At 45.9% G+C, this 16569-nt stretch overlaps 2 protein-coding genes across 3 annotated transcripts in view; both read right to left on the bottom strand.

Annotated features, from left to right (window-relative positions):
* AGBL4 (AGBL carboxypeptidase 4) overlaps positions 1-16569 on the bottom strand; it is a 1304809-nt gene that overhangs the window by 218202 nt on the left and 1070038 nt on the right. The window lies entirely within an intron of this gene.
* Positions 1-16569, bottom strand: part of BEND5 (BEN domain containing 5) — a 48101-nt gene that overhangs the window by 22965 nt on the left and 8567 nt on the right. For both annotated transcript variants that reach the window (XM_047084917.1, XM_047084918.1), the window contains exons 2-3: positions 9481-9614; positions 6945-7329 (exon numbers count right to left, since the gene is read on the bottom strand). In XM_047084917.1, coding sequence (XP_046940873.1) covers positions 6945-7329; positions 9481-9614 — 519 coding nt within the window. The remainder of the gene's footprint in view (positions 1-6944; positions 7330-9480; positions 9615-16569) is intronic.

Here is a 16569-nt window from a genome sequence, read left to right as displayed (position 1 = left end):
AGAGGAAAGCACATTCCTATTCTGGCAGTGGAGAAAAGTCCAGCAGCTCCTACGTGTTCTGGCTCCCCAAGCAGGTAACAGAGGGACAGCCTGGACTTATCTCTCAGCCCCCCAGAAAAATGAACTCCAGGGAGAAAAAGGAGGGTTCTGAAGTGTCCTGCCACTCTGAAATCTGTTCTTAAAACAATCTGGGAGGAATTGTGGATAATCTTTCAGTCAGTGGTGCAAAAGGCCCTTCAAAGTAGAGAAGATAACCTATATCTTTAAGAGAAACAATTCCAGTTCTCACTGCTAGATCTTTTCCTGTTATCCAAGTTGAGGAGGCACAGGGCACAGTGGTTTTGGCCCCGCTCCACCATCCACTGAGGCAGCTGGCAGCTTGCGGATCTCCTATGGATCCACCTTTGCAATGGGGATACACAAACCCATCCTCGTCGGCCTCCCTCAGTACCCAACTTCTGTGAGTGTTCCTGCTTATTGGTGAGAACACACTGAGGCTGAAGGAGGTGGAAAAGTGTCCTGAGATGAACAGGCCCCAGAAGGAGAGCCCTGGCAAAGGGGAAACTGAGCCATGAAGTGCCAATCTGAAGGACTGAGGGGGTCAAAAGGAGTGGTTGAGGACTGGGGATGGGAAGATGGAATTCTGCCTAGGAATAGTGAGTGGAGGGAGAACTATATAAACTACACACCAGTGAGCTTGAGATCAAGGCCGGGCAAAGTTGTAAAATGGACTATTCAAATGTGATTTTGGAGGACTTACAAGAGGCAGTAGCAATCTCCAGGAGACAACCGTACCTGTGTTCTGCTGCAGGACAATGAAGAGTCTATGATATGCCAAGCATCATACAAACATTATCCCACATGTATCCTCAAATGATCCTACATCATATATGCTGGACCCACTGAGCACTGACTATGTGCTAGCCCCTGGACACAGGTCTTAACATGCATTTGCTCACTTAATCCTCATAAGAACCATAATGGTTACTATTACCATTGACTCTGCTTTACAGATGACGAAACTAAGGCCCAGAAAGTTAAGTAACTTGCCCAAGGTAACAAATCAGACCATGGAAAAGCCAGGGTTCAAAACCCCAGTATTCCAGACCTCTGGGCCCATGCAGGCTCTTAATGACCAAGTTGGCTCTCCTGGTATGTGGTAGGCATTAAGATATCCATCTCAAAGAGGAGAAAACAGAGGCTGAGAAAGGCTCAGTCATTTACTTGAAGTTGCATGGGTACTGAACCAGAGAGCTGAGATTCAAACCCAAGTAATATCTGTTGCCAAAGCCCAGGCTGCCTCCAGCACAGGGGTAAGGCCAGCAGGAGGCATTTGGCTGACATTAGCTGCCTTTTCAAAGGCACCATCAGAGACCTGTGCTTAAAGAATCCAGCTCGGACTGCAAAGGATTTTAAAGATCAAAGCTGGTATTTTAACGGACTTTGGACAGAACACAAGGCATGAGCCCAGAGGGGAACAGAGGTGATAGAAACCTAGCTCTAAAGAGCCAAGACAGATTTGCAGACCACAATGGCTTTCCCCTTCAAAAATTTCAACCGGCTTGTGATCTGGCCAACAGGGACGTTATCTCTTCTTTTTGCTTCTCCTCGCTCAAATGGAGATAATCAACCTTACCTGGCCTCGCAATAAGGCTATCGCAATAGTCCAATGACATAAAAATGTCAAGGTGCTTTGAAACCTGTGAAGTGTCACACATATGTGAATTACTATTATTATGCTTATTATCTATGCCTCTTTCTGGCCAGAATTTATCATATCCACCTACATTCCCTGACAAAGCACACCCCAAATCTAAAACCATTATAAGCCTACCTCGTGCAATCACAGCACTTGTTTTGTTCTGCTTGGTGTCCTGTTGTGTACGGGTCTGTGCTCCCCTCTGGATTGTGTGTGCATCTCGGAGGCAGCGATTACACCCTCCTCTCTCTATTCCTCACAGAGCCCTTTCCAGCTTTAGCTGGACTAACATTCCCTGAGTCATACCAAAATGAATGTAACTATCTGAGAGGCACTTGGGGTGCTAATACTGAGGACAGTATCTAAGCTTTTGTCTTTGACCTCGAAGGACAAAGAATGTAGCCGAGGAGAACCCAAGAGAGACCCTAGGGTTTACTCTTTCTACGCCGAAGCTCCCCCTTGCAGTTGCCTTTCCCCTGTGTGTTTCTCCTCAAGCCCTTGGAATTCTGAGTCTGCCAAGCTCCAGTTTAATAAATACTACGCATAAATACTTGTTAATATTTAAAAAAGAGACTGTCTTGTTTGTTTCTATATTCCTGGCACCTAATGCAGTCCTGGCACAAAGCATGCCCTCAATAAATAATTGTTGAATGAATGTAAGTAATGAATAAATGCACAAATAAATCTGCACTTTACCAACTGGAATTATCTGTGTGCTTTGTGTATCCTCAGCATTTACTTCTTTGGGAGAGGGTGGGTAAAAAAGGGCAGAAAAGGAAAAAGAGACCGGCATTTATTAAACACAATATGCTGGTCACAGTGCTTTATTCTTTACATTTGCTTCCTCATTTAATTTTGATGTTGTCACAGAGACCCTGAGAGGAGAGACCCTCAGGATAGGACAGTGGGGTTCCTTCTGAGCAGAGAGGGCTACTTCCTATGCTAAGATCACAGAAAGTTCTGTTTCACAGAGAAGATGTTCTTTGTGGGGGGGGGGGCAGGGGCCGAGGAGTCACCTCCATATCCATGACAATGAAGTCCAAGGGCTAAAGAAGGCCATGTGGGTGAGGGCCCAGAGAGAGGCACACAGGACTAGGTGTCAAGAGACCCCTGGGAATCGGCCTGTGACACTTTCTGAGCTTATTTCCTCATCAGCAACATGAGGACACCAGTCCATTTCCTAGATAAGCTCTCTCAGGACTCCAGAGACTCTTTCCTATTAAATCCAGCTTCTGAGACTTTCCTATTAAATCCAGCTTCTGTGTATTTGTGGAATGAATGAAAGAAGAATTAATAAATGTACAAATGAAAAAGTGAGCCACCAGGGCAGTCTCTGAAACATCTTCTTATACCATCTTGCTGCTGTCCTCTATCATTCTCCCTCGACCTCCACCAGGTGCACCATTACAACTCCTGACTGCTAGAGGGCCATTCACCACTCTGAGGTCTCAATCAGGCTCAAGGGGCCAGGCTCCTGCTCTCTGCCTCTTCCCGTCTACCACCTGCAGAACCTCAGTGGCTGGGGGAGTCAGCAATGATTCTTCTGAGCAGGGAGCCTTCCTTTTAAAACTGAGCATCCTTGACCTGTTGGCTTTCTTGCCTCTGAATCTGCCTATTATGGTGTAGATGATTCAGCACTCAAGCCGGACAAAGGCTGTTGAGCTGGGTCCCCAGGCAAGGTGGACAGGAGAAAATATGCAAGGACAGGCCTCTAAGAACAATGCTTGAGGCAGGCCCAGAGGCTCAAGGATGGTAGAGCTCAGGATGCTGCTTTCAGAGAACACGTGAAGCCAAGAAACAAAGAAGGCCTTAGTCACTTTTTGGCTCTTATCTGCCATGTTACCGGTTTCTTGACGGTGTGTGCAGACGAGGAGCTGTTACAGCAGGGGCTGTCTTCCCAGACTCACCAAGAGAGCTCCACCTTCAAACGCTAGGCTAGTCTCTCCCCCAGGACTCATTATACTGCATTTCAACTACATGCTTACATGTTTTCCTCCATCACTACCCACACCCCAACTTCCAACCTCTTAGTCTTCTTTGTACTCCCCAGGCCCCTAGGCTCAGAAAGCATATGGTCAATGTTAGCTGCCTGACTGAATAAGGGAACATATGTGTAAGTGTATATGTGTATGTGTATGTGTATATATATGTATACATATATGTACACAACCTTTTATTTTCTATAACAGGAGACTCTGACAGGTAGAGAAGATAGTTAACCTGCTCAAGGTCATATAGCCAATTACTAGTTAGGGGAGGTAATGGGGGAGAGGGCGTTAAAAATCAAACTGGACCCTTCCTTAGCCCCTCCACTAAACGGTGTGAAAAAGAAGCTGACAATAAGTGAGCACCAACCAGAACATAAGCACTATGCCCTGTGTCACAAGGCTGTGAGGGGGATGTTATTATTTCCATTTTACAGATGAGAACATCAAGGCTCAGAGAGGTACTCTCTGTGTAGATTGCTCCTCATTCTTCCCACCCACTCGCTCATGCCTGGATAACAAAAATTCACCCTTCAGGCCTCCGCTTAGATGTACTTTCCTTCAGGAAGTCTTTCTTCCCCAACCTCCCCAAATTCTGTGGGTACTCCTCTTCTATAGTCCCAGAGCCTCATGTGCTTTTGTCCCTATGGTGACATTTATGCCCTGTGTTGTCATATTTGTGTCAGTGGCTGTCTCCTTCATCAAACTTTGACCTCTTCAAGGGCAGAGGGCAAGGGCTATATCTTAAATATATTAAACTCTTACCGCTAGGCAAAATGCTTGGCACACAGCAGGATACCAGTGAGTAACAGAAGGAAGGAGGGAAGGAAGGAAGGAAGAAAGGGAAGAAGGAAAGAAGGAAAGAAGCTTCCCGAAGCCAGAGTTGGGAAGTAGGGAAGCTAGGTCTGAATCCAGGCCTGGCTGGTTCCAAAGACTAGACGATATCCATGAAAATATACAAACTCCCCTTAGGGTAGAAACACTTCTATTATATTATATGTGGGTTTGTCTTAGAACTTGGCACATTATCATTCTCCATTTAACAAGTGCTAATCAATGGACTTTAAGCTTTCACACGTCAGGGGCTATCAGTGTGGTGCTCCAGGATGCCCATGACCCTTAGAGCACAGGGCACTGCAGGTGGTGGGTGCTCCACACATACTTGTAGTTTGCGCTGATTTATATTTAGCCTGTCCACTATGGAGACAATGGTGACTCTGATCGGGGAAGAGCCAGCCACTGGTCCTTATGATGGCATTTAAGACCTGTGGGGTAAGAGAGCTGGGAAAGTTCAACGCACTGAAACTATGGCTGAGGTCAAGTTTGTCTAAGTGTTTTAAGACTAAAGAGGCATATAATGATGCAAAATGTAGGTCTTATTGCTCCAGAGGCTTGGAGTGGTTTCTGGAGCTTAAGTTCAGTTCATAATCATACAAAACAGGCAGTTTCCCTAGGAGTTGAAAACCGTGTGGAGAGTTTTTGTTGTTAGTGTGCATTTTCCCCACAAGAAGTTTACAAAAGGTGTAGCACATTGAGTGCAATGAAAATAAAAATTATTCATTTGAGGACTGGGAAACACTTTTTTTCTCTGAAAATTCCAGTTCTTTCCCCATCCCCACCCCACTCCAAGACCAACAATGCTTTTACAAATTTTATAGTTAGGGTTTCTCTTTATGGTTTTATTTTTATATAGAATTCTAGTATCTCCTTAGGTTGTACACCCCATGTGACCTTTAGTGTCACAGGCTACGACTTGGGAGAAGGGCCAAGGCCAAGGCAGAGTTGGAAGGTGAGGAAATTACCGGTCCAGGAGTCAGGGCCCTTGGTCTGACATGAGCTCTGTCTCTGCCTCCCCAGAGACTCTGGGTAAGTCCTAACCTCAGTTTCCTTCTCTGTGACAACTGCAGGGAAACGCCTCTCAGCTGCCTCTCTGAGCCATTCTGAAGATCTACTGAGACACTGCCTTGGGGACACACTTGACGATATGAAAGGTGCCTATAAATATAAGTAAGGTAGGGTAAGAGCACATTTATCTAAACATCAAAGACAAATGAATGAGGCTTTACATACAAATCTATTATCTAGATAACACAAGTCTTCCTTCTTGAGTACAAAATTATATTTGATTTGAACTTTGGGAATAGAACTTATGTTTGCAGACTAGATTACTTCCATGTTTAGGCAGAAAACACTGACATGGGGTTGTTAATGATTGTACTCTGGGGATGTGGAGGCTATGAACCAGTGTTTCACTGGTTTCTGCAATACTGACTAGCCTATAGCTTTTACCATCCTGGATTCTTGTGTTTGAGAGAGGGTTTCCATCTTGTTCTCTCTACTAGGCAGTCATTTCTCATTGCTGTCAAGGCTGCCACCTTTCAAATCTCCCGATTCCTACTTTTAAACCACGTTAGGTAGGAAAACCTAAAAACCTAGTTTGTTACTAGCACTTGCAGCATTAAGATCCTCTCAAGTTCTTCTGCGAGCAAACCAAAGGAGTTTTCTACATCTTTGTATCAATCCTCCTAAGGTCACGTGCCTCTAGACCCTCCAAGCCTTTCGGTGTCTCTCATTCCTTCCCAAACAAGTCCAACACTTCAAGCTGGCATGGTTTTCAAGGTCTTTAACCACCTGTCCTCAAACTACATGTGCCATATCTCTTTTTAGCATGTTCCGGGTGCTTTCTCGTCCTCAGTGGCTGCTGCCCTCTGCCTCCTCTTGTGCCTTGAGACACCCCCACCCTTCAAGGCCTGCTTCAAGGCCCACCTCCTTCCTGAAGTCTCTCTTGGTTATAAACAACTTCTCCATCCCTTGAACTCTATCACTTTATCCATATCCCTCCCGTGGCATTTAGCACTTTCTGACTTAACGTGGTACCATGTTAAGTACCATGCTCTTAGGGCAATTTCTAGTTCTCCTCACGGTACAGAAACTGCTGTGGAGATGTTTCCGACAACCCCTGGCATTGCCTCTCGCTGAACGAATGCATGGATGAGCGGTGGCAGATACTCTGTCGGCCCCTCTTCTCCACGCCACACCTCTCAGCATTCCCCACTGTGCTGTAGGTGGCTAAGGCCGTGGCACTCTGAAGCTCTTATCGGACTCACTGCGGGAGGGGAGCGGCTCGACCTCGTGGTGCCTGCCGAGCCAAGCCCCTGCCCTTCCCGAGCCTACGTCTCCCCTGTGCCCTCCTTGAAGAAGGGCTGCGCAAGGCATCCCCCCCGCATGGAGTGGTCGGTGGCCTGCTGTGGGGCACTCACCACTGCCAAGCCTCAGGAGCAGCACGTCCTGGAGCCTCCGGTTGAGGTCACGGAGCTCCTTCATTTCAGACACGAGAGCCCCGTATTCCTTGAGCTTCTTGGCCTGCTGGACCAGCTGCCTCCGAGTCCGCTCCAGCTCCTGCTGGAGGTGGCGCATCTCCTCCTGCTGCTGCTGGTAGTTGCGCAGCAGCTCCTCATACAGAGCCCGGGGCACGACAGCGTCCTCCAGACTGTCCATGTCCTCTGTGCCCGGCGAGGCCTCCACGAAGACCTCCTCTGGACACGTGCTGTGGCCCAGGCTCAGGCCGTTCTGCTTCTCCAGCCGGGCCACCACTGCCTCAATGCTCTTATGCGCCACTTCGCTCGGCTTCCGCCCCTCGGGTCTCTGTGTAGGACAACGAGAATCAGTTCAGGCAAGGGCAGCTGGGACTTTCTTGGACTGCGGCTCAATATTTCCCCAGACAATCCTAGAATCACAGAACCACAGAACATCAGTGCTTGGAGAAACCTGTGCAAACACTTAGTCAAAGCCTTTCATTGTACAAATGGGGCAGATTCAGAGCGGGGAAGGGTCTTGCCCAAGATCACACAGTCATATGGTGGCAGACCGAGGACTCTGGTTTCTCGGGCCAGTGCTTTTTCCATTCCATCACTCTGTCTCCTGGGTGCAGACTATACCATGACCACCCTCCCCGATTCCCCAGCCCCTACCCCACCCACAGTGCCTGTGCAGTGACTTGCTCACGGGGTGGGGTGGGGGCGTTCAGTGGGTATTGGTGGAGAATCTGTGAGAAATCAGGCCAGGCCAAACCACCCAAGGGGAGTCACCACTCAAATCTCTTTGAGAACAAAAACATAAAAGGCAAAAACAAAAAACCAAAACAAGACAAAATACCTACCCTCCCCAACACACAAAAACCAAAGGGCATCCCACCAGTAACCTTTTCCTCAAGAATGCTTTAGTTGGGAAGGATGCTAAGAACTCTAATCTGTTCTAATCCAGGGCAGGAGCTATGCCTTATTTTCTCTGTGTCTCCACTGCCTACTCAGAACTGGCATTTGGCAGCAGCTTGATAAATGTTTACATAACTGAAAAGTTCAAAGAATGCTAACACTGGAAGTTCCTTTCAGCTTTACTCCCTCATTTTCCAGGCGAGGAAACTGAGGCTCCGAGAGGAGAAGGACTATGCTTGGGGTCACGTGATGAGTTGCAGACAGAGCCAGGTCCAGAACCTACAGCCCAACTTCCAGCACGAGGCCCCTTCCCCCACATCTGTCAGCCTCTCCCTGGGCTCCTGCCAAGCTGAGGCTCAGCAAGACAGTGGGTATACAGAGGACAGTTCATTGAGAAGAACATTATCCAGGACTATCTAGGGGCTGGAGTTTCAGCTGCCTGAGGAAATTCCAGCTCAAGTAGACAAAGCTTCCATTGAGGGGCAATGGGAGTTACAGGACCAACTGAATTCTTCACTCATGGCAGGAGGGCTAGGAGCTCTCCTGATCCGGGCATTGGTGGGAGGTGCAGACAACTGAGGACACAGGATTCCAGACAAATTAACTGCGTCAGGTCAAGCCTGCCTTAACTTCTCAGTAAGTTTCTGGGTATTTAATAAAAAAGAAACAAAAACAACACGATTCTGAGATTCAGTTACATGACAGAATCCTATCCTGTCATTTTATCCATCGGGATAAGGTGCTGCTAGTTTAGCTGAACTTATCTGCTAAAATTGTAATGATCACTTTAGATAACTGCGTCACTACACTATGAGAACATCAAGGGCAGTGACTGTGTCTGCCTAATCTTCATGACCCTGGGGGTCAGCACAGAGCCAGGCCCATAGCAGGGGTGCAATGAATTTATGAACTGAACTCAGCTGCATCTCTTGGACTATGCTTTGGGAATGTCCTTGACCTTCTGTCCGATGTCCAAACATGGTCAATGAGGAAGGCAGCCTTCTTTCTCCTCCCTGCCTCTGGGGTACCCATTGTACTGAAAAAACATATGGCTTGTTGAATAAGACATTCACTTTACAAATGAAGGCTGGAGGAGACCACCTGGGAAGCAGATCAAAGGAAATGCAACCTCAGGCAAAAATTTTCTTCCAGCCCAGGGTCCTGCAAACTCCTCTGTGTACACCTGGTACATTCTGCTTCCTATCAAATCTATACCCTTTGCTGTTTGGGGCAATCTGATAGTGACTGGCTCTGAACTGTTGCCCAAGAACGGCTGTTTAATGTTCCTGGAGCTCACGGTTGTAGGCCAGAGAGGAATGCACCATTCCAAACCCTTAGCAGCGGATGACACTGCTTAGATGGGGCAAACGGGGTGGTGCATGGTGGCACAGCATGAATCAGGGCTCCTGGACAGTTGGTCAGCAAGGCACATGCATACTAGCTGTCTCAACATTCTCCCAATCTGAAAAAATTGCCAGAGGACATTTATATGGGGAGAAGAGGCCAGACTGGAACTCTTTAGCTATCAAGAATCTGAAAATGCCCCCATATACGTCCAAAAGAAGGGGAAAGATTTTGTTACCTTGATGTGTCTAAGCTGTAAATCTTCTTCCCCATAATCTTTAACCTCGCCATCTTCTTCTACGTGATTGAGAGAAAGTTTGGGGATTTTTATTTTCTTCTGCATCACACTGTTTTCAAGGTCAGATTTGTCTTCTAAAATGCATATCAAGAGAACAAGGTTCATTATGAGTCAAAATGCTCAAAATACCCATAATCGCAAATGCTAGAGAATGACTGACTGAGGCCAGACCAGTTAAAAAGGAAAAGCAAACAAACCCAAGACCTGTCCCTCCTGCATGCAGGGCTCCTAAAAGCAGCAGTGCAGATCAAACTCTAGGGTCAAAGGTACATGCTACAGGCACTGCCATTCGAAGTGTTGAAATAGTGTCCAATGATTTGGCTTAGGGGTTTCTCCACGAATACCTTAAAGGGTGGCCTTTTATGAATTCCAGGATCTTGGAACTGGAATGGCCCTTAGACTTCTATTTGGTCTAAACTAGCACATGGAGCCCTTGACGACCACCATCTTTCTAAGCCAGGCGAATTCCCAGGAAGACGTGTTTTTCTGCCAGCTCAGGTGCCAATAAGCATGAAAGGGATGATGGCTCTCATGGGGCCTCTCGTGGAGCCTCCCCACAATCCCGACATAGGGCAGGCTGAGGTAAGACAGATATGAGAAGAGTAACAAGTAACATTTACTGCCTTTTTACTGGTATCAGATCACAGAATGACAGAGTTTGAGGGGCCTTGGTGACCAACTGGTCCAACTCTCATTCTACAGAGGAGGGAACTCAAACCCAGAGGACAGAAGGGGTTTGCCCAAAATGTGAGTCTGAGGAAGAGCCAGGAGGGAGAAACAGGCCTCTGGCATCTCACCCAGTGCTTACACGTGATAATAATACACACCAAAATGAACCACACACTGTAAAGTGCTACACAAATACAAAGGGATATTACTCCTCCTCACTTTCTCATTCTTTAAACTCAACTTCAGATAATCCAAAAAAGATTTTAGACTTCTTTAGATTTAGATTTTTTTCTCCTGCACAGATTTCAAACTTTATTTCCCAGATCTATCTTTCACTGTAGATGTCAAAAGTAAAAATTCAAAGAGGGGAGTTCTAGAGGTAGAAACTTGAGCCTGGAACTGGCCCCTTGTGGCAAATACTTTGGGATCTTGTGTTCTTGGCTTGCACTGAGACTCTAGGGATTGCTGTTTCTTTTACTTCTCAAAGGTTCCCACTGCTATAGCCCAAATTCACTTTCTAGCATGTTGCCCAATGCTGGATGTGGCATGTGGCCAGGTAGCTGGTTAAATACAGTCTCTGAGGGTCTTTATGTGTGAGTGTGTGTGTGTGCATGCATATGTGTGTGTGTTAAACATGCTCTTACACTTCCCCCAAGCCAGGCTTCTCTCTTCACAACTTGTTAGTAAAGCTGAGAAGGAAGCTTATAAGCACACAACTATTCTAGAATGTAGTCAAATGCCACATCTTCCCAAACAGTCTTAGGAAGGGAGCCCCCGCTGGAGAGGAGTGGGACTCTGGTACCAGAGAGACCTCTTTGGGAACCTCAGCTCTTGTGTGGCAGGGTAAGGAGGGAGGGGGGAAGCCTTAGTCTCACAGAGCTCAGGTGTCTGCTCTATAATGCAGTGGGGAGGGACGGCACCAATAATTTACATAACTCACTGCACACTGCCTGGTATACATCAGGCTCTCAACAAACAGAACACTAAAACTGACATTATCAACATGCTCGGAATCATTTTTATCTCCTTAAGCATAAGGTGAGTAAAGATACAATTTTTAAAAATAAAGGAATGACTTAAGAAGGATATAGAGTGTGAGGGCCCTGCCCAGGGAAAAAAAGACTAGTCTTTGTTAACACCCTCCGCCTGAGCAGAGGTGAAAACGGCCTTTCCCACTAACTGGAGGAGCAATCCTCAGGTTCTATTTTCACAAGAAAGGCCTGTTTTTGTTCTCTTTGTGCCTATAAAATACATCCAATGAGTTAGGCTGAACAACAGTGGGGACTGTGGTCTTTCTAAAAGAGCAACAGCTTCTTCCTCCTACAGATCATTGTTGACTCTAAGTCAAAAAGCTGTGAAAATATAAAAGCGAAAGAAAGTGCTTCAAATGATGTTACGCTGAAATGGGGTAGGTGGGCGTTTCCACATGTGAAAAGCCAGACACAGAGGATGAGAAGGTGGTGTTAGGACTTCTGGATGTGTTGGGGCAAAGCTTCTGAGCTAGTTGTCAGTTTGATAAATTCAAGGGCAAAAGTTTGAGATGGAGACACCAAACTAGAAGTGACAAGCCACCCTCTGCCTCCCTGAGCTGAAACTGTGTAGCTCAGGATCATGTTGGTTGGAGAGAAGCAATCATTCAGACGTGCAACACTAGGTAATATTTGCACTGAGGACAATCCTCAGGTCATCTCATGCAACCCTTTCAAAATGCAGATTAGGAGACTGAGGTTCCAAATGGTGAAGTCCACATATCTTTGTACTCAACAATCAGGCCCCAGGGATACAGGAATAGCAGCAGTACAGTTCCCGTTCTCATTCTGGAGAGCTTACTGTTGTGCAAGGTCATAGAAGTTAGTGTCAAAACATGAATAGTATGAGAACTCAGACCCTGTACCCAGCGTCCACAGCATTTTCTCCTATGCCTCAGCATAACATTTCCTGAGAATATACACTTACAAGATCTAGCCTGGGCCCCAGAACATGGAGAACGAGCACCCAGTTGTGGGAACACACAATAAAACCACTGAAAAAACAATAATCCAAGATCTTCAATACTGAGTTTGAATAAGGGGGAAGTAACTGTTTTCAGAGGCAAGGGAGATCACTTTGGTCAGTGCAACCATGGTAGTTGCTTGAGAAGAGGCAGCATTTGAGCTAGGCTCCTTACTAACTGACTTACTGAGTGAGTTACTCTACTTCTCTGATCCTGCTTCCTCATCTGTGACTCACTCACTTGGCCAGGATGTTGTGAAGTGGCCAGGATCACTTCTGTATCAAGTTCTAGTAAGAACCTGAGTGGAGTGAATGGTATTTGGGCAGTTTTCATAAAAGGATAGCCATTTAAGGGTGATAAGAGTCTGGAGGCAGCTGGGTGGCTCAGTCGGTTAAGCGTCCGACTTCGGCTCAGGTCATAATCTCATGGTTCATGAGTTCGAGCCCGGCGTCAGGCTCTGTGCTGACAGCTCGGAGCCTGGAGCCTACTTTGGATTCTGTGTCTCCCTCTCTCTCTCTGCCCCTCCCCTGCTTGTGTGCACACATACTCTCTCTCTCTCTCTCTCATAAATAAATAAAAACATTAAAAAAAAAAAAGGGTGGCAAGAATTTGGAACACACAAAAGGGACAAAGACTAGAAACTAAAAAAGGAATGTTGGGAAAATATTCAGACTGGTATGGTTACTAAACATGGTTCAGTAACAGGCAGAAAAAAGAGGTGAGGAAAGAAGTTAAGGCAGTTGGAGCTTAGAGAGTAAATGGCCTTGAATGCCAAGGTAAGAAGAACTGAGGTCCAGCTAATAGGTGTGGGGAAAAAACTAGGAGTGGGGCAACCCAGATTCCAAGTCCAGTCCTGCCACTTGGTGGGATAAGAAGTCAGGCAAGCTGCTATGTCAGTGAGTGTCATTCTTCTCTTTCTCTTTCTCTTCTTTTTGAGTATGTATCTCAAGTGGGAATCAAATCAGCTGAGTAAATGTGCATTGAAAGCAACAGAGCCCTGTCTGTATATATGGTGGGTGGCGAAGCTCGGTAGAGCCTGCTGCAGGTTTGCTTTTGGGGGTGGAGACCTGCCCAGCTGCCTGCCTGGGGTGCTCCACTCTCTACCTGAGGCCCCACCCCCGCCAGCTATACCCAAGGCTCCATGCTTGCCCAGCTAACTGGAATGCCCCCCTCCTTTCTTGTCTGCCTGACAAACTCCACACAGCCTCCATTCACCTCCTCCTTCCTCCTCAAAGGTCCCAATACACATTGTACAAATCTCTAGGTAGCTTATTTTCTTACTCTGCTGAGATCATCTGGTTTGAAGTCAACCTTCCCCACTGGAGTGTGAGTTACCTCAGGGCAGGGCCCAAATCCTAGACCTGGCCATACAACAGGGAATCATCAAACAAAAATGTTTAATGGAAGAATAATTTTTAAAAAGAGGCTACACCAATAAACCTATGAAAAGGTGCTCACAATCATCAGTCATTAGGGAAGCACAAATCAAACACATAATGAGATACAACTATCCACTCACTAAGATGGCCATAATGAGAAAACAGAAGGGAAGAGAGAAGAAACAGAACAAGCAATGAGAGGATGTGGAGAAACTGGAGCCCGCATTCACTCCTGGTGGGAATGTAAACTGGGGCAGCCACTGTCGAAAACAGTCTGGCAGTTCCTCCAAATGTTACATGTAAGACCATCATATGACTAAGCAATTCCACTCCTAGGTATATACCCAAGAGAAATCAACACATATCCAGCAAAAATTTGTGCATGGATGTTTATAAGCAACATTATTCATAATGGCTAAAAGGTGGTGACAACCCAATTGTCTATTAATTGGTGAATGGATTAAAAAAATGTGGTATATCCAAGCAATAGAATATTACACAACCATAAAAAGAAATGAAGTGCTGACAGATAGCGACAATGTGATGAATTCTGCAAAACATTATGCTAAGTGAGAAAAGCCAGACACAAAGGCCACATGTTGTCTGGTTCCACGCATGTGAAACACCCGGACAGGCGAATCCATAGAGACAGAAAGTATGTTTGCCAGGGGCGTAGGGGGAAGAGGCAATGAGAAATGACCACTTAATGGGTAACAGAGATTTTCTCTCTCTCTCTGCATGTGTGTGTGTGTGTGTGATGAGAATGTTCTGTCATCAGATAGTGAAGATGGTTGCAGAACACTGTAAATATACTAAGAATTGCTGATTTGTACATACTTTAAAATGGTCTAAATAGTGAATTTTATGTTATTAGACTTCAATTAAAAAATAGGCTACCACTTGTAGCATGTCTACTACCTACCAGGTACCATCATAAGGCTCTTTACTTACATTACTACATCTCACAACAATCCTGCAATTATTAGCCACATTTTTTTTTCCCACAAAAAAAGAAATGAGACTCAAAGAAGGCTTAGTGCCATCCAGATGGGAAGATGCAGAGTCAGAATTTGTTCTAAGTCTCTCTACGTCCAGAGCCCATGCTCTACCCTTTCTAAACACAGGCCTATAACATGCAGAACCAGAATAAATGTTGAATGAATGAATGATGGCCATAGATGAAAACATCCAAATTCCCCAGCCCGAAGTTCAAAGCAGAAGACCACTTTATTCCTGCTCTCCTGCATCTCCAGATGCCTCTGTCCTCAGGAAGCCTCCAGAAAGCAGCAGTGATCATCACCAGACATAACAGAGACAGGTTGTAGCCAGGCCTAAGGACTTGAAATGGATTCTTTGAAAAGGTAGGCTGAGCAGTAAAGTCTGAAATGACAAGAGTGACTTCTAGAAAGGAGCAGAAGCAGATAGTCCCTCCAACCCCATGCCTCCTGATCTGGACACATGGCCAGGGAGATCCTGAGGCTCCTCTGGAGCTAACTACTTCCTGGTTCCATCTTAATGCTCATCAGTCTCCAACTTGACTGGTGCTCCAGGGATAAGGGCTCAGGAAGCCCTGGGGCCTCCATTCATCCTTTTCTGTAGTCAGTGCACATTTACTGAGCTCTGGTCTCAGTTTGGACCACTACAACCCAGAATGTACCAAGAATCCCAACCAGAAAGCAAGATTTGACTTCCTGAGAGATGCTGCCACACATGGGGCAAACCTCTGGGTCTCCAGGCCTTCCTGACCCTAATCCTGATTGAAGGTGGTACCTCACATCTATATCTAAGCTACAGAAAATTAATGAATAATCAGTGTCAGCACAAAAAGTGGAAGAAGTGGTTGGGAGAGGGAGGCCCAGGATCTAATAAAAGCAGCATGGTCATTTGAATGAGGTGGTCCTAGTTTGGAATTCTGTCCCTTCCACATACTAACTGTGGGACCTTGGGCACACTACTTAACCTGTCTGAGTCTCAGTTTCATGATCTATAAAATGGAAATGATAAACTGTTTTCCAAAAGATGGTGCATGTAAAACACCAAGCACAGTGTCTTTCTTGTCACAGGTGTTCAACGAATAGCTGCGCTGAGGCTATCGCTGTGGGTTATGTGCTTGGCTTTTATCCCATGGCAAAAAGAACCACTGCGGGTATCTGACACAGACTGAGACATGATGAAAGAGATGTTTTGGGAAGATTAATGTGGCAGTGGCAAGCAAGATGGATGAGGTGTGAGGAGGAGACTGAACATAGGGTGACAAGAAGCTGTAACTCTTGACTGGTCACAATAATGGAGGTGAACAGTGGTGTGAATCATCTAAGGCAGCAAATAACCTCATGTAGCATTCTAATGTGGCTTTGGGGTGTGCTTCTGGCTTCACATTCCAGGAAACCACAAAAGGAACCAGCAGTGGACTCAGAAGGACGAGGAAAACTCTCTAGTCAACCTGCCTTTGCAACTGTTCCAAGCTTAAGACTAAATAATCAGTTCTCAGGTAAACAAACAAATATGTAGCCTCTGAAGAGACAACCTTTACTGATTCTGACTGCCTAATTCTCTTGTTTCCAGGGGAGAGAAAACCACCAAGGATTTGGGCATCAACTATTTCCTCCTCCTTTGCAGCTGCTGTGATGTCAGTTAATTTCATTCATCCATTCAACAATACTAAGTACCTACTGTGTGCCAGAACCCATGCCAAATTCTTTATTAACATCAATATACTTAATCTGCCTGAGAATTCAACTGAAGCAGAAACCAAGGCTTAAGGAAGTGAGATGGCTTGCCTAAGACCTAAAGCTATTATACAGCGGAAACAATTTCCAATCAGGTCTGCACGACACTCAGGCCCTCCCTGTTCGTATCATGTAATTATCCTATAGGAACAAGAGAAAAATGGTTAAGTCGCTAAAATATCCTCAACTGAACTACAAGGCACATATACAATGATGAGCATGTCCATATAACTTCCAGAGTGCCTGCTTTCTCCTAAAA

This window comes from Lynx rufus, unplaced genomic scaffold (assembly GCF_022079265.1).
Source record: "Lynx rufus isolate CCGP_SWC_20201006 ecotype Redwood Valley unplaced genomic scaffold, mLynRuf1.p SCAF_2, whole genome shotgun sequence".
NCBI lineage: Eukaryota > Metazoa > Chordata > Mammalia > Carnivora > Felidae > Lynx > Lynx rufus.
The sequence above is the reverse complement of the archived record's forward strand: the minus strand, read 5'-3'. Positions and strand labels throughout refer to the sequence as shown.